At 37.4% G+C, this 22,475-nt stretch overlaps 1 protein-coding gene across 1 annotated transcript in view; it reads right to left on the reverse strand.

Moving 5' to 3' along the window:
- LOC308553030 (uncharacterized protein) overlaps positions 1-22,475 on the reverse strand; it is an 85,043-nt gene that overhangs the window by 54,620 nt on the left and 7,948 nt on the right. The window contains exons 5-10 of the mRNA XM_081128540.1: positions 21,084-21,154; positions 19,006-19,056; positions 16,531-16,581; positions 11,422-11,472; positions 8,664-8,714; positions 3,709-3,759 (exon numbers count right to left, since the gene is read on the reverse strand). Of these exons, the coding sequence (XP_080984666.1) occupies positions 3,709-3,759; positions 8,664-8,714; positions 11,422-11,472; positions 16,531-16,581; positions 19,006-19,056; positions 21,084-21,154 (326 nt within the window). The remainder of the gene's footprint in view (positions 1-3,708; positions 3,760-8,663; positions 8,715-11,421; positions 11,473-16,530; positions 16,582-19,005; positions 19,057-21,083; positions 21,155-22,475) is intronic.

The raw sequence follows: 22,475 nt of genomic DNA on the forward strand, positions 1-22,475 counted from the left end.
TCCTGCAGTAAATATTGCTGACTCCCTGCCCTAGTTTTCCTTCTTGCTGGAGACCCCTAGCTGTATTTGGACATTTACTGTCCTGATACACAAATAAGGTGGTATCTGCCCAGTTCCAAAAACAGAAATGATTATACTAAGCTAATCACAGGACCTGGGTTACCACTAAGTGGTTTAGGAGTTAGCCTGTGATGTAGCCCAAGCCGAAAAAATGTTAGCGGAAGTCTACTGGAAGCCTCTCAGTTATCTTCCTTTATTTAAAAGAAACATAGAGCTCAACATCAGTAATCAGGGAAATGCAAATGAAAGCCATAATGCAGGATCACCTCACTCCTCTCAGAACAGCTTTCTTCAAGATATGAATAAATAAATAAATAAATAAATAAATAAATAAATAAATAAATAAATAACAGTGTTGGCCACCATATGGAGAAAAGAGAAAGCCTTGTGCCCTGCTTTTGGCATTGTAAATTGGTATAGTCACTATGGAAAACAGCATGGAGATGCCTCAGAAAATTAGAAATGAAACTGCCATTCCACTTCTGGGCATTTCTTCAACAAAAGCAGGAACACAGATTTGAAAAGATATATGCTCCCCTATGTTCACTGCAGCATTACTTACAATAGCCAAGATATGAAAGCAATGTAGGTGTCCTTTGATAAAGAAAGAAAATTATATGGTATATAATGAAATATCACTCAGACATGAAAAGAAGGAAGTCTTGCCATTTATGAGAACGTGGATGGACCAAGAGGCTGTTAAGCTAAGTGAAATAAGACAGACAAAAACAAATATAGTATGTCTCTCTCACATGTGGATTCTAAAACAAACAAAACAGAAACACACCCTATAGCTACAGGGGGAAAACTCATGGTTGCCAGATGCTAGTGAGTTGAGAAGACGCATGACATGGAAGAACTTGAATAAGAAGTGAATCTTGTAGCTATAGCATATGTGAGCACCTCGGATGCAGTGTACAGCACAGGGAATGCGTTAGTATCATAGTAACTTTGCACGGACATAGAGGGTGTGACTAGACTTAGCGTGGTCATCACATCCTGAGGTATGTAAATGTCAAAGAGCCATGCTGTACACCTTAAAGTCATATATTGTGTGCCAACTATACTTTTAACAAGAAATTTCAATGGAAAGGAGAAAAGCATAGGGAAAAGCAGTCCTTCCAGCCTTTATACACTGTCATGTGAGAATATGATGCATCAGAGCCCTCGATAAGCAGCTGGAGAGTAAAGGACACATTAACACTGACAAACACACAGCTGAAAAAGGGCAAATGAGATACTGATGACATCATGGAAAACCAAAGCAATCCTGTTATACCATTCTTTTCACCGAAGTTAATTGGGCCACCTATTGTCTGAAGTAAGAGCATTCTATGTGACTGACAGCCCAAGGCCTACAGGGTAAGATCTCTTCCTTTCTGGTGTAGGAGACTTTCATAAGCTTGCCATAGCTAGGTATTGACCTCATTCCCAACCATTCCCACAGGACACATTGTGCACCATCAAAACCAAACTGCGCATTAATGCCACAAAGTTCTCTTGTACATCTGAGCCCTTGCACTGCTGTTCGTGCTGCCAAACGGGTCCTCTCCATACATGTTCCTCCTGCTAAACATCACCCTTCTGCCCCTTTACCTGGCAAACTTCTTCATGTTTTGCATGCTTACTTTACATCCCACCTACACTTTTTATGTTTTAATAATTTTATGTTTTGAATTGATTTGTGACAGAGACAGGAAGGGAGAAACAGAGAGAGAGAGAAACAGTGATTTCTTCTTTCACTTCCTTATGCATTTCTTGGTTGATTCTGGTATGTGCCTTGACCTGGGACAAAACCCACCACTTTTAAAGCGTTTGGAGAAAATGCTTTAGACAGCTGACGTACATGGCCAAGGCCTCATCCACATTTTTCAAACTCTAATTCTCGTCTTGGATTTAAAGTGTCTGGCACATACTACACACCAATGAAAAGAAATAATAATGACAAGGGTAAGCTCCTAGTGTGCTCTGGCACCTAGTAAGCACTGAAAAAAGTATAGGAAATAATAAAAATGACAATGATAATAACAAACACTTGGAGGGCAGGGATCAGGTTTTTTAAATATTTGAATTCTGCAACATCAGCATAATGCCTAGTACCTAAAAGACACCTGAGAGTTCAATAGCAAACCATTAAGAAGACCAATGAACAACTGACTTTTGAGATTTTCTTTGAAAATTCTGTTTCAAAAAAACACACAGAAATAAACCAGGCACAGCTCTCTGATAATAGCACCTTCAAGGTCAAACCTCTATTTCATCTTTATGTTTTCTATAATCAGCAAAAGCAACCTACACAAGTTTTGTTGAAGGTCTACTAAGTCCAAGGTGTCCTCATGCATTTCACGTGGCAGGCACAATGAACTCAGTGCCACAGCTGGGTAGCACACTGGCATTCTTCTTATTGTGAAACATTTCTGTGCTTTTATTATAATGTTAAGCCCACGTTCAGCTATTTGAACATTTATTATGATTTTCTTTTGAACAATGGCATTAGAGCCTCTGGTTCTCAGAAAATTAGTGTCATGACAATTATCCAGCGAGCAGAAGGATCATCTTGTTCTCATGAAGTCAACATGCCTCATTCTGTTTTGACTTCTGACGAATGAAATTGATCATAGTGAGACCTTGTTGGTATAATATGTAAAACTATCTCTGCTTCTCAACGGGCATTGCCTCTATGACTTCCGTACTCTGGTAGATATGTTTAAAAACCAATCATTGGGATCCTTGCCCTCTGGCTAAGTGTTATGGTTTTTATCGTTAACCATTGGCTTTTGGTTCCAGGGAAGTATTGTTCAATTCCTAGTTTAGTGACTTTTTAGTGAGACAAAGCAGTAAGTAATAACAAGTATTCATTTACTTAGTGTAATCCATTTGCTATAAAAACTAAACAAAATCTCCCTTTTTAACACATTCAGTTTGTTATACTGTGATTATACAGGAAAGAACTACATCTTAACTCAAAAATCCTTTTACTTTTTTAAATAAACCTATCATATGGGATATTAGAAGTTGTGTCTAAACAAATGAACTTCTTCTCCAACAATATTGCTCCGGATTGTAAATCACCTACAATTAACTGTTTAAATAATACTGAATACTAGTCTATTAAGGAAGAAATTAAGAAAAACTATAGGAACCCAACCAGTGTGATCCAGGACTTTAAACAACTGATGGGATTCATTCTGGACACTTGCTTTCCATCAGGCCATCTAGAATTTTGGCACACACTATGGGGAAGATGCCTATGTGACTGGGGTGCCATAACACCCTTGGCACTGAGTTTAATGGGACTCTGGGACTGGTAGATGGCATTTCACATGTGTCGTAAGAATTTGACAGTGAAATACTTGAGCACATTCTGGTAACTCCACAGGGAGACAACTCTTGCAAGTTTGTGCCTGGTGTTGTCCATACTTTGTCATATGCACCTTTTCTCCTTGCTGATTGTCCTATGATACTTCCACTTTCTTAATTCACAGATAGGAGTAAAAGTATATGTTGAATCCTATGAATTTTTCTAGTGAATAAACCCACATAGTTGTGGTTTCGGGAACCCCTAACAAAATGGCATTATGTGGCATTTTTATGACGCGGAATTTTATGTTCTACATGACTAGAGGCAGAGGGTGATTTCAAGCATACCTCTTTTGGAATTGCTTCTTCTTGATGCTTCTTCTGAAGATTCCTGGAGATCTGTTTGAAGAAAGGTACGAACAGATAAATGAAATGATGGTGTCAGAAAACAATATGAAACAAAAAAACAAGGCAATTACTCAAAATAGAAAATGCAGTATACTAATCATAGACAATATGCTCTACTGTATGAAAGTGCCTATAAAGGAAGTGAAACATCACACTGGCATTTTTCTGCAACTAAGCAGTGTTTCATTCCTCTGTACAATAGATATGAATCCATCAAGTAACTGGGGGAACGAGAGGAAAACAATAATTATCAAAGATAGTACAATAGTCTTCTATTGATTACAGAGTTCTATTGGTTTGTTTCCAACATATTTCTTAATATCTCTGGACACTAAAAACATGGCTCTCCTATGAAAGGTAGTTGTTGACAGGACAAGGTTAAAAGTCAAAGAAACTGTATCTAAAATATAGGCTGAGTTACACTGGATATTACAACAAATTCAACATGAGTGGGAAAAAATTGGTCTTTCCTGTTTACTGTAGCTCTTCCCTGCTCATCTGATGAAGACCTATTCTCAATGTCCAAATCACAGGCCAGTGCACAAGCTGGAGACCTGTGAACGAACCAGCTTAGATTTCTGTCCCTCTACTAACTTTTTACACTTAATCATCATGAAATCATGTGCACTAGACCTTTATTCATTCTCTGATTTATTTTGCTGATGTCAACTGCACAAGTCAAATGATTGCCTTTCAGAGGGGCAAAAATCACACCATTATTATTCCTTCATAAATTAAAATGTTTTAAGCAGAACAAATGAGAAAGACATAGGCTTAGAAAAACACAATCATCTTAAATGAAATAAATTGACCCTCCGGACTTGATTTCAGCATGGATGGGTGAAAGCTTCATCATGGCCTGATGCTAGTCCAAGGAGACAAAGCTTCCTTTGTCTTCCACTCCACTTATGTTGTTTTCTTCAATCTGTCCTCTACATGAGTGCTCTGCAAACTAGGGCCCATGGGGTCTAATACAACCTGTCATCTGGTTTTGTACATAAAGTCTCACTGGAACACAATCATCCTTTTTCACTAACATATTGTCTATGACTGCTCTCACATTATAATGGCAGTCTTGAGGAGATATGACGGATCACATGACCTAAAATCAGGCCCTTTACAGAAAAAGCTTCCTGATCCCCCCTTCATATCAAAACCAGAGTGACCCCAACAAATGTAATCTTATGGTACTTCTGCTTAATACTCTCCTATGAATCCCTGCAGTAAATATTGCTGACTCCCTACCATAGTCTTCCTTCTTGCTAGAGACCCCCAGCTGTATTTGGACATTTACTGTACTGATACACAAATAAGGTGGTATCTGCCCAGCTCCAGAGAGAGAAATGATTATACTAAGCCAATCACAGGACCTAGGTTACCACTAAGTGGTTTAGGAATGAGCATGTGATGTACCCCAAGCTTATAAAATGTTAGAGGAAGCCAACTGCAAGACTCTCAGTTTAAAAGAAACATATAGCTCAGCATCAAAAATCAGGGAAATGCAAATGAAAGCCATAATGCAGGACAACCTCACTCGTTTCAGAATGGCTATCCTCAAGATATAAATAAATAAATCACAAGTGTTGGCCACGATGTGTAGAAAAGAGAAAGCCTCAAGCTCTATTCCTGGAATTGTACATTGGTATTGTCACTATGAAAAACAGCATGGAGATGTCTCAGAAAATTAGAAATAAAACTGCCATTCCACTTCTGGGCATTTCTTCAACAAAAGCATGTACTCAGATTTGAAAAGATATCTGCACACCTATGTTCACTGAAGCATTACTTACAATAGCCAAGATATGGTAGCAATGTACGTGTCTTTTGATATATAAAGAAAAAAAGAAGATGTAGAAAGTATGTATTATATATTGAAATATCGCTCAGAAATGGAAATAAGGAAATCTTGCCAATTACAGCAACATGGATGGACCAAAAGGCTGTTATGCTTAGTGAAATAAGACAAGAAAGACAAATAAAGTATGTCTCACTTACACGTGGAATCTAAATAACCAAACAGACAAAACAGAAACACACCCCATGATGACAGGGAACAAAATCATGGTTGCCAGAGGCTAGTGGGTTAAGGAGACACATGATATAGAAGAACATGAATAAGAAGTGAACCTTGTAGTTACAGCATATGTGAGCCACCCGGATGTACTGTGAAGCACAGGGAATGTGTCAGTATCGTAGTAACTTTGCACCGAAATAGATGGTAACTAGACTTAGCGTGGCGATCACATCCTAAAATATATGTGTCAAACCACCATGTTGTACACCTGAAAGTTATATATTGTGTGCCAACTATGCTTTCAACAAGAAATTTCAAAGGGAATTAGAAACGCATAAGGAAAAGCAGGTCTTCAAGCCTTTACACACTGTCATGTGAGAATATGATGCCTCGGAGCCCTCGCTAAGCAGCTGGCCAGGAAAGGACACCTTAACACTGACAACCACGCACCTGGAAAGGGACAACTGGGATCCTGATGACATCACAGAAACACCAAAACAATCCTGGTTCCTATTGTTTTGGCCACAGTTAATTAGGCCACCAATCCTCTGAAGCTAAGACCATTCTATGTGACTGACAGCCCAAGGCCTACAAGGTAAGATCTCTTCCTTTCTGGTGTAGGAGACTTTCATAAGCTTGCCTTCGCTAGGTATTCACCTCATGCACAGCCATTCCCACAAGACACATTCTGCACCATCAAAACAGAACTGGGCATTAATGCCCCAAAGTTCTATTGTACATCTGAGCCCTTGTTGCTGTTCCCACTGACAAACGCAATGTTCCTCCAGCTAAACATCACCCTTCTGCCCCTTTACCTGGCAAACTTCTACACATTCTGCATGCTTACTTTACATCCCACCTACACTTTTTATGTTTAATTATAAATCTTCTTTTCATTTATAAATTTATTTGTTAGACAGACAGGAAGGGAAAAACAGAGAGAGAAAGAATCATGATTTGATGTCCTACTATTTATGCATTCATTGGTTGATTCTGGTATGTACCCCTACCAGGAATCAAACCCACAACTTTGGCACTTGGGGACAATACTTTAACCAACTGACCTACCTGGCTAAGGCCTCACACACATTTTTCAAACACTAATTCTCATCATGGATTTAAAGTGTCTGGCACATACTACACACCCATGCAAAAGAATAAATAATGACAAAGGTAAGCTCCTAGTGTGCTCTGGCACCTAGTAAGCACTGAGTAAAGTACTAAAAATAATAAAAATCACAATGATAATAAGAAGGTCGTGGAGGGCAGAGACCAGGTTTTTTAAATGTTTGAATTCTGCAACATAGAAGAACACCAAGTACCTAAAAGACACCTGAGAGTTAAATAGGAAACCATTAAGACGGAACCAATGAATAACTGAATTCTGTGATTTTCTTTGAAAATTCTGTTTTAAAAAACATACAGAAATAAACCAGACACAGCTCTCTGATATTAAGAGCACCTTCAAGGTCAAACCACTATTTCATCTTTGTGTTTCTTATAATTTGCAAAACCAACCTACACAAGTTCTTGTTGAAGGTCTACTAAGTCCAAGGTGTCCTCATACAGTTCACGGGGCAGGCACAATGAACTCAGTGCCACAGCTGGGTAGCACACTGGCATTTTTCTTATAGTGAAACATTTCTCTACTTTTATTATAACTTGTTAACTCTGAGTTGAGCTACTTGAATACTTATTGTGATTATCTTTTCACCAATGGCAACAGAGCATCTGGTTCTAGGGAAATTACAGTGTCATGACAATTATCCAACAAGCAGAAGGATCATATTGTTCTAATGAAGTCAACATGCCTCATTCTGTTTTTACTTCTGAGGAGTGAATTTGATCATAGTAAGACCTTGTTGGTATAGTATGTAAAATAACCTCTCCTTCTAAACTGGCATTTACTCGCTGACTTCTGTACTTCTGGTAGATATTTTTAAAAACCAATCTCTTTGGGATCCTTGCCCACTGGCTAAGTGTTGTCGTCTTTATCGTTACCCATTGGTTTCTGGTTCCAGGGACGTATAGTTCAGTTCCTAGTTTACTGACTTTTTAGTGAGACAAATCAGTATGTAATAATAAGTATTAATTTACTTAATCTAATCCATTTGCTGTAAAATCTAAACAAAAGATCATTTCTTAACAATTTCAGTGGGTCATAATGTGGTTATTGAGGAAACATACTATCTCTTAATTTAAAATCCTTTTACTTTTTTACATTAAGATATCAGATGGGATATTAGAAGTCATGACTAAATAAATGAGCTTCTCCAACAATATTGCTTCTGATTTTAAATCACCTACTATGAACTGTTTAAATAATACTGAATAATATTCTATTAAGGAAGAAATTAAGAAAAACTATAGGAGCCCAGCCAGCCGGAGCCAGGAATTTGTACAACCAATGGGATTTATGTTGAACACTTGCTTTCCTTCTGGGGATCTAAAATTGTGTAACACACTATGGGGAAGATGCCTATGTGATTAGGGTTCCATAAAACCCTTGGCACTGAGTCTAACGGCACTTTGGGACTGGTAGATGGCATTTCACATGTTTTGTCTGAATTTGACAGTGGAATACTTGAGTACATCCTGGGAACTCCACAGGGAGAGGGTTCTTGCAAGCTTGTGGCTGGTGTGTTCCACACTTGGTCACACGCACCTTTTCTCTTTGATGATTTTCCTATGATCCTTCCACTCTAGTAAATCACAGGTAGGAGAGTAAAACTATATGTTGAGTCCTATGATTTTCTCTAGTGAATAAGCCCACCAAGGGATGGGTTCAGGAACCCCTAACAGAATGGAATTATGTGTCATTTTTTATATGTGGGATGGTATGTTCTACATGATTAGAGGCAGAAGGTGATTTCAATCATACCTCTCCTGGAATTCCTTCTTCTTGATGCTTTGTCTGAAGATTCCTGTAGATCTATTTGAATAAAGGCATGGGAAGGTAAATGAAATGATGATGTCAGAAAATAATATGAAAAAGGCAACAATTATATTTATTGAAAATATAAAATACAGAATCTCAATAACTTATAACACGTTCTATAGTATGAAAGTTTTCGTAAAGAAAATGAAACATCACTGTGACCATTTTTGCCAACTAAGCAGGGTCTACTTCCTTTGTACAATAATTATAAATTAATCAAGTAACTGGGATAGTGAGAGAAAAACGATATTTCTCAAAGATAGTACATTAGTGTTCTAGTGATTACAGAGTTCTATTTCTTGGTTTCTAAACTTTTTCTTAATATCTTATGACACTACAAACATGGCTCTCCTATGAAAGGCAGTTGTTGACAGGACAAGGTAAAGAATCAAAGAAACTGCATCCAAAATGTGGGGTGAGTTACCCATGGATATTCCAACAAACTCAAAATGTGTGCGAAAAAACAGGTCTTTCCTGTTGAACTGTTGCTCTTCCCTGCTCATCTGATAAAGTGCTATTCTCCACGTCCAATTCACATGCCAGTGCACAAGCTGGAGACCTATGAATGAACCATCTTAGGTTTCTATCCCTCTACTACCTTTTTACACTTAAACGTCATGACATCATATGAACTAGACCTCTTTACTTTCTCTGCGCTATTTTGCTGCTGTCAACTGCCCTTGTCAAACGCTTGGCTTTCACAGGGTCAAAACTATCAGCAACTATTATTGTTACTTCGTAAATTAAAAAGATTTTTTAAGCAGAACAAACAAGAAAGACATACTCCTAAGAAAACACCAACATTTTAAATGGAATGTATTGACCCTCCTGACTTGAATTCAGCTTCATCATGGCCCGATGCTAGTCCAAGAAGGGAAAGCTTCCTTAGTCTCCCACTCCCTTTATGTGGTTTTCTTCTGTCTGTCCTCTGCAAACTAGGGCCCATGGGTCTAAAACAACCTGCCATCCACTTTTGTACATAAAGTCTCATTAGAATACAGTCATGTCTTTTCACTGACATATTGTCTATGACTGCTCTCACACTACAATGGCAACTTGAGGCGATATGACAGATCACATGGCCTAAATTCAGGCCCTTTACAGAAAAAGCTTGCTGATCCTTCCTTCATACCACAACCAAAGTGCCCCCATCAAGTCTAATCTTGTGACACTTCTGCTTAGTACTCTCCCATGAATTCCTGCAGTAAATATTGCTGACTCCCTGCCCTAGTTTTCCTTCTTGCTGGAGACCCCCCTTCTGCATTTGGACATTTACTGTCCTGATACACAAATAAGGTGGTAACTGCCCAGCTCCAAAAAGTGAATTGATTATACAAAGCTAATCACAGTACCTAGGTTACCACTAACTGGTTTAGGGGTGAGCATATGATGTACTCCAACCCTATAAAATGGTAGGGGAAGTCAACTGCAAGCCTCTCAGTTTTCTTCCTATTGAAAAGAAACACATAGCTCAGCATCACTAATCAGGGAAATGCAAATGAAAGCCATAATGCAGGATGACCTCACTCCTCTCAGAATGGCTGTCCTCAAGATATACATAAATAAATCACAAGTGTTGGCCACGATACGGAGAAAAGAGAAAGCCTTCTGTCTTGCTCCTGAGATTGTAAATTGGTACAGTCACTATGGAAAACAGCATGGAGATGCCTCACAAAATTAGAAATAGAACTGCCTTTCCACTTCTGGCCATTTATACAACAAAAACCTAAACAGAGATTCGAAAAGATATCTGCATCTCTATGTTCACTGTGCATTACTTACAATAGCCAAGATATGCAAACAATGTAGGTGTCCTTCGATAGACAAAGAAAGAAAGAAGATGTAGCAAGTATATAATGGTATATAATGGAATATCACTCAGACAGGAAAAGAAGGAAACCTTGCCATTTACGACAATGTGGATGGACCAAAAGGCTGTTATGCTAAGTGAAGTAAGACAGACAAAGACAAATATAGTACGTCTCACTTACACGTGCAATCTAAAACAACAAAACAAAACAGAAACACATTCAATAGCTACAGGGGAAAACTCATGGTTGCCAGAGGCTAGTGAGTTGAGGAGATGCATGATATAGAAAAATGTGAATAACAAGTCAATATTCTAGTTATAACATATGTGAACCACCCAGATATACTTTCAGCAAAGGGAATGTGTCAGTATCGTAATAATTTTACATGGAGATAAAAGATGTCTAGACTTAGCGTGGTGATCACATCCTAGAGTATGTAAAGGTCAAACCACCATGTTGTACACCTGAAAGTCACACACTATGGGGAAGGCGCCTATGTGACTAGGGTGCCATAAAACCCTTGGCACTGATGTAACGGGACTCTGGCACTCGTAGATGGCATTCAAATGTGTTATCAGAATTTGACACTGCAATACTTTAGCATATCTTGGGAACTCCACAGGGAGACAACTGTTGCTGGCTTGTTCGTGGTGTACTCGCACTTCTTCACATGCACCTTTTCTCCCTGCTGAGTTTCCTATGCTCCTTCCACTCCAGTAAATCATAGGTAGGAGTAAAACTATATGTTGAGTACTATAAATTTTTTTAGTAAATAAGCACACGTAGGTATGGATTTACGAACCCCTCACAGAATGGCATTATGTGGCATTTTAATGATGCGGGATTGTATATTCTACATGATTAGAAGCAGAAGGTGATTTCATACATACCTCTCGACGAACTGGTTACGCTTATTTCTTCTACAAAACATTTCTTTAAATCTATTTGAATAAAGGGATGAAAGATAAATGAAACTATGATGTCAGAAAATAATGTGAAAAAAGCAACAATTCCATCTATTGAAAATATAAAATACAAAATCCTAATGAGTGATAACACGTTCTATAGTATGAAAGTTTACATAAATAAAATGAAACATCACACTGACCATTTTTTCCAACTAAAGAAGGTTTAATTCCTTTGTACAATAGTTATGAATCTATCAAGTAACTGGGGTAGCAAGAGTAACATGATTATTCTCAAAGATAGTACAATAGTGTTCTAGTGATTACAGAGTTCTATTTCTTTGTTTCTAAACTTTTTCTTAACATCTTATGACACTACAAACATGGCTCTCCTATAAAAGGCCGTTGTTGACAGGACAAGGTAAAGAATCAAAGAAACTGTATCCAAAATGTACGCTGAGTTACCCATGGATATTCCAACAAACTCAACATGTGTGGGGGAAAAAATGGGTTTTCCTGTTGAACTGTTGCTCTTCCCTGCTCATCTGATAAAGTCCTATTCTCCATGTCCAGTTCACACGCTAGTGCATAAGCTGGAGACCTATGAATGAATGCTCTTAGATTTCTCTCCCTCTACTTTTTACACTTAATTGTCATGAAAGCAAATGAACTATACTACTTTTCTTTCTCTGCTTTATTTAGCTCTTGTCAACTGCCCTATTCCAATGGTCGGCTTTCACAGGGTAAAAAATAACAGCAACTATTATTATTCCTTCATAAATTATTTTAAGCAGAACAATAGAGAAAGCATACGCCTAGAAAAACAATCATCTTAAATGGAATGAATTGACCCTCCTGACTTGATTTCAGCATGGATGGGTGAAAGCTTCATCATGGCCTGATGCTAGTCCAAGCTTCCTTTGTCTCCCACTCCCTTTATGTGGTTTCCTTCAATCTGTGCTCTACATGAGGGCTTTGCAAACTAGGGCCCATGGGTCTTAAACAACCTGTCATCTGGTTTTGTACATAAAGTCTCACTGGAACACAGTCCTGCCTTCTCACTGACATATTGTGTGTGACTGCTCTCATACTACGATGGCAGACTTGAGGAAATATGACAGACCACATGGCCTAAAATCAGGCCCTTTACAGGAAAAGCTTCCTGATCCTTCCTTCATACCACAACCAGAGTGCCCCCATCAAATCTAAACTTGTGAAACTTCTACTCAGTACTCTCCAATGAATCCCTGCAGTAAATATTGCTGATTCCCTACCTTATTCTTCCTTTTTGCTGGAGACCCCCAGCTGTATTTGGACATTTACTGTCCTGATACACAAATAAGGTGGTATCTGCCCAGCTCAAAAATAGAAATGTTTATACTAAGCTAATCACAGTAGTAGGTTACCACTAAGTGATTTATGAGTGAGCATGTGATGTACCCCAAGCCTATTAAATGTTAGAGAAAGTAAACTGCAAGCTTCTCAGTTTTCCTCCTATTTAAAAAAAACATAGCTCAACATCAGTAATCAGGGTAATGCAAATGAAAGCCATAATGCAGGACCACCACACTCCTCTCGGAATGGCTGTCCTCAAGATATGAATAAATAAATAACAAGGGTTGGCCATGATGGGGGAGAAAAGAGAAAGTCTCATGCCCTGTTCATGGGATTGTAAATTGGTACAGTCACTATGGAAAACAGCATGGAGATGCCTCACAAAATTAGAAATACAACTGCTATCCACTTCTGGGCATTTACAACGAACACAGATTTGAAAAGATATCTGCACCCTTTTGTTCACTGCAGCATTACTTACAATAACCAAGATATGGAAGCAATGTAGGTGTCCTTCGATAGACAAAGAAAGAAAGAAGATGTAGCAAGTATATAGTATATAATGAAATATCACTAAGACATGGAAAGAAAGAAATCTTGCCATTTAAAACAACATGGATGGACTAAGAGGCTGTTATGCTAAGGGAAATAAGACAAAGAAAGACAAATATTGTATGTCTCACATGTGGAATCTAAAACAAACAAAACAGAAACACACTCAATAGCTACAGGGAACAAACTCATGGATACCAGAGGCTAGTGAGTTGAGGAGATGGATAACATAGAAAAATGTGAATAAGGAGTGAACCTTGCAGTTACAACATATGTGAGCCATTCAGATGTACTGTACAGCACAGGGAATGTGTCAGTATCGTAATAACCTGCATGGACATAGAGGGTGACTAGACTTAGCATGGTCATCACATCCTAAAATATGTAAATGTCAAACCACCATGTTGTACAACTGAAAGTCATATATTGTGTGCCAACTATAATTTAAAAAGAAATTTCAAAGGAAAGGAGAAACGCATAAGGAAAAGCAGGCCTTCCAGCCTTTACACACTGTCATGTGAGAATATGATGCCTCGGAGCCCTGGCTAAGCAGCTGGCCAGGAAAGGACACATTAACACTGACAACCATGCACCTGGAAAGGGGCAGCTGGGATCCTGATGACATCACGGAAACACCAAAACTGTCCTGGTTCCTATTGTTTTGGCCACAGTTAATTAGGCCACCGATCCTCTGAATTAAGAGCAGTAACTGACAGCCCAAGGCCTACAGGGTAAGATCTCTTCCTTTCTGGTGTAGGAGACTTTCAAAAGCTTGCCTTAGCTAGGTAGTCACCTCATTCCCAACCATTCCTACAGGATACATTGTGCACCTTCAAAACTAAACTGTGCATTAATGCCGAAAAGTTCTCTTGTACATCTGAGCCCTTGCACTGCTGTTCCCGCTGCCAAATCGGTCATATCGATAGAAGTTCCTCCTGCTAAACATCCCTCTTCTGCCCTTCTACCTGGCAAACTTCTTCACGTTCTGCATGCTTACTTTACACCCCAACCACACCTTTTGTTTTAATTAGAAATCTTTTCAATTGATTTGTGAGAGAGACAGGAAGGGAGAGACACAGAGAGAGAGAAACAGTGATTTCTTCTTCCACTTCCTTATGCATTCCTTGGTTGATTCTGGTATGTGCCCTCATCAGGGATCAAATATACAACTTTTGCATTTGGAGACAATGCTCTAACTAACTGACCTACCTGGCCAAGGTCTTGCCTACATTTTTTTTTTTAAATATATCTTTATTGATTTCAGAGGGAGGAAAGGAGAGGGAGAGAGAGAGATAGAAACATCAATGATGAGAGAGTCACTGATCGAGCCCACAACCGGGACATGTGCCCTGACCGGGAATCAAACCCCGATTGCCTGGATCCTAGTTAGACACTCAACAGCTGAGTTACTCTCGGCCGGGCTCACCTACATTTTTAAAACTCTAATTCTCACCATAGATTTAAAGTGTCTGACACATACTACACATCAATGGAAAAGAATAATGACAAGAATAAGATCCTAGTCTGCTCAGGCTTCTGGTAGGCACTGAATAAAGTATAGTAAATAACAGAAATCACAATGATAATAAGAAGGTCTTCAAAGGGAGGGACTGGGTTTTTAAAATGTTTGAATTCTGGAACATCAGCATAACACCTAGTACCTAAAAGACACCTGAGAGTGAAATAGCAAACCATTAAGAAGATCAATAAATAACTGAATTTTGAGATTTCCTTGGAAAATTCTGTTTCAAAAAAACACACAGGAATAAACCAGGCACAGCTCTCTGATATTATCAGAACCTTCAAAGTCACCACTATTTCATCATCATTCGTTTACTATAATTTGCAAAACCAACCTATACATGTTCTTGTTGAAGGTCTACTAAGTCCAAGGTGTCCTCATACAGTTCAGGTGGCAGGCACAATGAACTCAGTGCCACAGCTCGGTAGCACACTGGCATTTTTGTTATTGTGAAACATTTCTCTACTTTTTTTATAATTTGTTAAGTCCAAGTTGAGCTATTTGAATATTTATAGCTATTATCTTTTCACCAATGGCAACAAAGCATGTGGTTCTAATGAAATTACAGTGTCAGGATAATTATCCAGCAAGCAGAAGGATGGTCTTGTTCTAATGAAGTCAACATGCCTCATTCTGTTTCGACTTCTGAGGAATGAAGTTGATCATAGTGAGACCTTTTTGGTATAATATGTAAAATAGCCTCCACTTCTAAACTGGCATTGCCTCTCTGACTTCTGTACTACTTAGATATGTTTAAAAACCAATCTCATTGGTATCCTTCACCACTGGATAACTGTTGTTGTTTTTATCATTTCCCATTAGTTTCTGGTTCCAGGAAAGTATTGTTCAGTTCCTAGTTTAATGACTTTTTAGTGACACAAAGCAGTATGTAATAAGTATACATTCATTTAGTTTAATCCAATTGTAGTAAAAACTAAAGATCCATTCTCTACAAGTTCAATTTGTTATATTGTGATTATAGAAGAAACATACTATATCTTAACTTAAAATCCTTTTACTTTTTTACATAAAGCTATCATACAGGATATTCGAAGTCATGACTAAATAAATGAACTTCTTGTCCAACAATATTTCTCTGGATTTTAAATCACCTACAATTAACTGTTCAAATAATACTGAAAACTAGTCTATTAAGGAAGAAATTTAAAAAAACTATAGGAGCCCATCCAGCCTGATCCAGGAGTTTGTATAACCAATGGGATTCATTCTGAACATTTGCTTTCCAACTTGCCATGTAGAATTTTGGTACACACTATGGAGAAGATGCCCATGTGACTAGGGTGCCATAAACCCTTGGCACTGAGTTTAACTGGACTCTGGGGCTGGTAGATGGCATTTCACATGTGTTGTCAGAATTTGACACTGGAATACTTTAGCATATCTTGGGAACTCCACAGGGAGAGGGCTCTTGCAAGCTTGTGCCAGGTGTCCTCTGCACTTTTTCACACTCACCTTTTCTGCTTGCTGAGTTTCCTATTCTCCTTCCACTCTAGTAAATCACAGGTAGGAGTAAAAGTATATGTTGAGTACAATGAGTTTTTCTAGTAAACAAGCACACGTAGGTGTGGATTTAGGCACCCCTAACAGAATGGCATTATGTGGCATTTATGATGGGTGATGTTATGTTCTACATGATTAGAAGCAGAAGGTGATTTCACACATACCAGTCGTGGAATTGGTTATTCTTATTTCTTCTACCAAACATTCCTCTTGATCTATTTGAATAAAAGCATGAAAGAGATAATGCTTTCATTTTATCTGAAATGATGATGTCAGAAAATAATGTGAAATAAGAAACTATTCTATTTATTGAAAATATAAGATACAGAATCCTAATGACTGATAACACGTTCTGTAGTATGAAAGTTCCTATAAGAAAATGAAACATCACACCGGGAATTTTCTCCAGCTAAGCAGGGTTTAATTCCCTTGTACAATTGTTATGAATCTATCAAGTAACTGGGGTAGTGAGAGTAACACGATAATTCTCAAAGATAGTACAATAGTGTTCTAATGATTACAGAGTTCTATTTCTTTGTTTCTAAACTTTTTCTTAACATCTTATGACACTACAAACATGGCTCTCCTATAAAAGGCCGTTGTTGACAGGACAAGGTAAAGAATCAAAGAAACTGTATCCAAAATGTACGCTGAGTTACCCATGGATATTCCATCAAACTCAAAATGTATGCAAAAAATCTGGTCTTTCCTGTTGACCTGTTGGTCTTCCCTGCTCGTCTGATAAAGTCCTATTCTCCATGTCCAATTCACACACCAGTGCACACACTGGAGACCTTTTAATCAACAGTCTTAGATTTCTCTCCCTCTACTAACATTTTGTACTTAATCCTCATGAAAGCATATGAACTAGACTTCTTTTCTTTCTCTGCTTTATTTTGCTACTGTCAACTGCCCTAGTCAAACATGGGCTCTTAATGAATGGCTTTCACAGAGGGGAAATAACAGCAACTATCGTTGTTCCATCATAAATTAAGGAGATTTTTTAAGTAGAACGAGAAAGACATACGCCTAGAAAAAGACCTACATTGTAAATGGAATGAATTCTGTAAAATCAGAATAACGCTTAGTACTTTAAGATATATGAGAATTAAATAGCAAACCATTAAGTGGGCCAATGAGTAACTGAATTTTGAAATTGTATTTGAAAATTCTGGTTCAAAAATACAGAGATATAAACCAGGGGCAGCTGTCTGATACTATGAGCACCTTCAAGGTCAAAACTCTATTGCATCTTTGTGTTTCCTATAGTTTGTAAAACCAACCTACACAAGTTCTTGATGAAGGTCTACTATGTCCAAGGCGTCCTCATACGGTTCACGTTGCACAATGAACTCAGTGCCACAGCTGGGTAGCTCACTGGCATTTTTGTTAGTGTGAAACTTTTTTCTAGTTTTATTATAATTTGTTGAGTCCTAAGTTGAACTATTTGAATATTTATTATGATTGTCTTTGACCAATGGCAACAGAGCATCCAGTTCTAAGGAAATTACAGTGTCATGACAATTATCCAACAAGCAGAAGGATGGTCTTGTTCTAATGAAGTCAACGTGCCTCATTCTGTTTTGACTTCTGAGGAATGAAGTTGATCATAATGAGACCTTATTGGTATAATATGTAAAATAAGCTATGCCTCTCAACTGGCATTGCCTCTCTGACTTCTGTACTATTGGCAGATATCTTTCAAAACCAGTATCATTGGGATTGTTTCACTGTGGCTAAGTGTTGTAGTTCTTATTGCTTGCTGTTTGTTTTTGGTGCCAGGAAAGTATTGTTGAATTCATAGTTTTAGTGACTTTTTAGGGAGGCAAATCACTATGTAATAACAAGTATTCATTTACTAAGTGTAATCTATTTGCTGTAAAAATTAAACAAAACATCTATATTTAACAAGTCCAATTTTTTATACTGTGGTTATAGAGGAAACATACTACATCCTAACTGAAATCTTTTTACTTTTTTACGTAACGATATCATATAGGATATTAGAATTCATGAATAAATAAATTAACTTCTTTTCAAACAATATTGTCCCAGATTTTAAATCACCTCAATTAACTGTTTAAATAATACAGAATACGAGTCTATTAAGGAAGAAATTAAGGAAAATTATAAAAGTCCGTCCAGCCTGATCCAGGCATTCCTACAACCAATGGGTTCATTCTAAACACTTGCTTTCCTTCTGGGAATCTAGAATTTTGGCACACACTGTGGGGGAGATGCCTATGTGACTAGGGTACCATAAAACCCTTGGCACTGAGTTGAACTGGACTCCGGGATAGTTAGATGGCATTTCTCATGTGTTGTGAGAATTTGACACTAGAATACTTTAGCATATCTTGGGAATTCCATAGGGAGAGGGCTCTTGCAAGCTTGTGCCAGGTGTCCTCTGCACTTTTTCACACTCACCTTTTCTGCTTGCTGAGTTTCCTATTCTCCTTCCACTCTAGTAAATCACAGGTAGGAGTAAAAGTATATGTTGAGTACAATGAATTTTTCTAGTAAACAAGCACACGTAGGTGTGGATTTAGGCACCCCTAACAGAATGGCATTATGTGGCATTTATGATGGGTGATGTTATGTTCTACATGATTAGAAGCAGAAGGTGATTTCACACATACCAGTCGTGGAATTGGTTATTCTTATTTCTTCTACCAAACATTCCTCTTGATCTATTTGAATAAAAGCATGAAAGAGATAATGCTTTCATTTTATCTGAAATGATGATGTCAGAAAATAATGTGAAATAAGAAACTATTCTATTTATTGAAAATATAAGATACAGAATCCTAATGACTGATAACACGTTCTGTAGTATGAAAGTTCCTATAAGAAAATGAAACATCACACCGGGAATTTTCTCCAGCTAAGCAGGGTTTAATTCCCTTGTACAATTGTTATGAATCTATCAAGTAACTGGGGTAGTGAGAGTAACACGATAATTCTCAAAGATAGTACAATAGTGTTCTAATGATTACAGAGTTCTATTTCTTTGTTTCTAAACTTTTTCTTAACATCTTATGACACTACAAACATGGCTCTCCTATAAAAGGCCGTTGTTGACAGGACAAGGTAAAGAATCAAAGAAACTGTATCCAAAATGTACGCTGAGTTACCCATGGATATTCCATCAAACTCAAAATGTATGCAAAAAATCTGGTCTTTCCTGTTGACCTGTTGGTCTTCCCTGCTCGTCTGATAAAGTCCTATTCTCCATGTCCAATTCACACACCAGTGCACACACTGGAGACCTTTTAATCAACAGTCTTAGATTTCTCTCCCTCTACTAACATTTTGTACTTAATCCTCATGAAAGCATATGAACTGGACTTCTTTTCTTTCTCTGCTTTATTTTGCTACTGTCAACTGCCCTAGTCAAACATGGGCTCTTAATGAATGGCTTTCACAGAGGGGAAATAACAGCAACTATCGTTGTTCCATCATAAATTAAGGAGATTTTTTAAGTAGAACGAGAAAGACATATGCCTAGAAAAAGACCTACATTGTAAATGGAATGAATTCTGTAAAATCAGAATAACGCTTAGTACTTTAAGATATATGAGAATTAAATAGCAAACCATTAAGTGGGCCAATGAGTAACTGAATTTTGAAATTGTATTTGAAAATTCTGGTTCAAAAATACAGAGATATAAACCAGGGGCAGCTGTCTGATACTATGAGCACCTTCAAGGTCAAAACTCTATTGCATCTTTGTGTTTCCTATAGTTTGTAAAACCAACCTACACAAGTTCTTGATGAAGGTCTACTATGTCCAAGGCGTCCTCATACGGTTCACGTTGCACAATGAACTCAGTGCCACAGCTGGGTAGCTCACTGGCATTTTTGTTAGTGTGAAACTTTTTTCTAGTTTTATTATAATTTGTTGAGTCCTAAGTTGAACTATTTGAATATTTATTATGATTATCTTTGACCAATGGAAACAGAGCATCCAGTTCTAAGGAAATTACAGTGTCATGACAATTATCCAACAAGCAGAAGGATGGTCTTGTTCTAATGAAGTCAACGTGCCTCATTCTGTTTTGACTTCTGAGGAATGAAGTTGATCATAATGAGACCTTATTGGTATAATATGTAAAATAAGCTATGCCTCTCAACTGGCATTGCCTCTCTGACTTCTGTATTATTGGTAGATATCTTTCAAAACCAGTATCATTGGGATTGTTTCACTGTGGCTAAGTGTTGTAGTTCTTATTGCTTGCTGTTTGTTTTTGGTGCCAGGAAAGTATTGTTGAATTCATAGTTTTAGTGACTTTTTAGGGAGGCAAATCACTATGTAATAACAAGTATTCATTTACTAAGTGTAATCTATTTCCTGTAAAAACTAAACAAAACATCTATATTTAACAAGTCCAATTTGTTATACTGTGAATATAGAGGAAACATACACATCCTAACTGAAATCTTTTTACTTTTTTACATAACCACATCATATAGGATATTAGAATTCATGAATAAATAAATTAGCTTCTTTTCAAACAATATTGTCCCAGATTTTAAATCACCTCAATTGACTGTTTAAATAATACTAGATACTAGTTTATTAAGGAAGAGATTTCGGAAAACTATACATGTAACTTACACATTGTTGTTTTTTTTAACTGCTCTTTTTTTATCAGAACTTCCTTACTCTTTATCTATGGTGGGAACTCTTAGAGTCATTCACTATCACAAGTCTTACCATGATCGCTCCTTTCAGAACATTTTACAGATTGCCTTTCTCCTTCGTTTTCAGTACTTAGTTGTTGATTACTATGTATAAAGAAATGGTGATAAATAGTATTATTGTATTAATACTAAAGCAAAATATTTTCCAAATGTTGGAAATTCTTAGAATATTTCAGGTAATATCAGAGCTAATATACAAACTTTAATTATACCATACACTTTAAATTTGTAAGTTCTACAACTTTTTATTAAGCACATAACTTAAAAGGAAGTTACATGAAATAGTCATGGTTTGAGGGCAATATATTTCAGTGAATTAATTAGTGTTAGCTTGACATAATGGCAAGTGTCTTCAACTCAGACATCCTAGTTTTATAACCATCAACTATTTGTTCTCAAACAAGTCACTTTTCTTTGGGTCAAACTCCTCCTCTACAAAATATGAATCTTACTGCCTTATTTTAGAAGGCTATTAGGATGATTATATGAGATAGTACAGCAAAAAGACATGTTGAGAGAAAGAGTAAGGCAAGGAAGAAATCTGTTCATGAACTTTATTTGTTGAAACTATTTTGGAATCCCAAATAAACACCAATGTGGGTTTTTCATAGTTTCTAACATTCAAATATTGCAGTTTTTAGAAAATGTTATTAATTTTGGTTATTAACTGTTCTTTCTTCATGGCTTGTAATTCAGGGTATCTCAACTAGTATATAACTTGCAACTAAATTTATTTACAATTATATTTCTTCATGAAGTCAGATATCAAAATACTCCCCTATTTTTGTAGTTAATCATCTCAATGGCAGAAAACTAAGAGAAGTCACGACCTGGCCTGGATTCCCACTCTCCCTTCTCTACCTACTCAAACTGTGATAAAGCAGATCTTTATGAGAGTGATGCATAATCTCCTTGTCCACCCCCATTTAGCTTGCGAGTTAGAACCCTACTTGTCACTCATGGATACTGATGAGGCACACATGGGCCCTTAGCAAGTCTCATGCCCAATAACCTACTTTTGATTCAGAGCTTTCTATTGACTGACTTTCCAGGTGAGGCATAATTTAAAATATTTTGAAACCGGAAGTAAATTCAAGTCACTTGGGAAAGTGTCATTATTAGGGCAAAGATATCACTTGAGGGGACAACTGTAATTATGGAATCTCAGAAAGTTGGTACCTATTATTCTGGGAAAGGCAATATGGGACCTTCCATTACCTAAACAAAGATGCTCTACAGGATATAAAGTGACCATGGGATACACATCTGGTAACAAAAGAGAAAGGTAAGTCTGGTCTTTTCCTGCAGCATTATTTGAATCTCTCTGACAGCTTAGAATGGTTGTTCCATCTAACACCTGCTGGCAGGAAAAAACAAACAAGAAGCTTAAAGGGTAACTCATCTG

The sequence above is a fragment of the Miniopterus schreibersii genome, assembly GCF_964146895.1.
Source record: "Miniopterus schreibersii genome assembly, chromosome: 1".
Classification (NCBI taxonomy): Eukaryota; Metazoa; Chordata; class Mammalia; order Chiroptera; family Miniopteridae; genus Miniopterus; species Miniopterus schreibersii.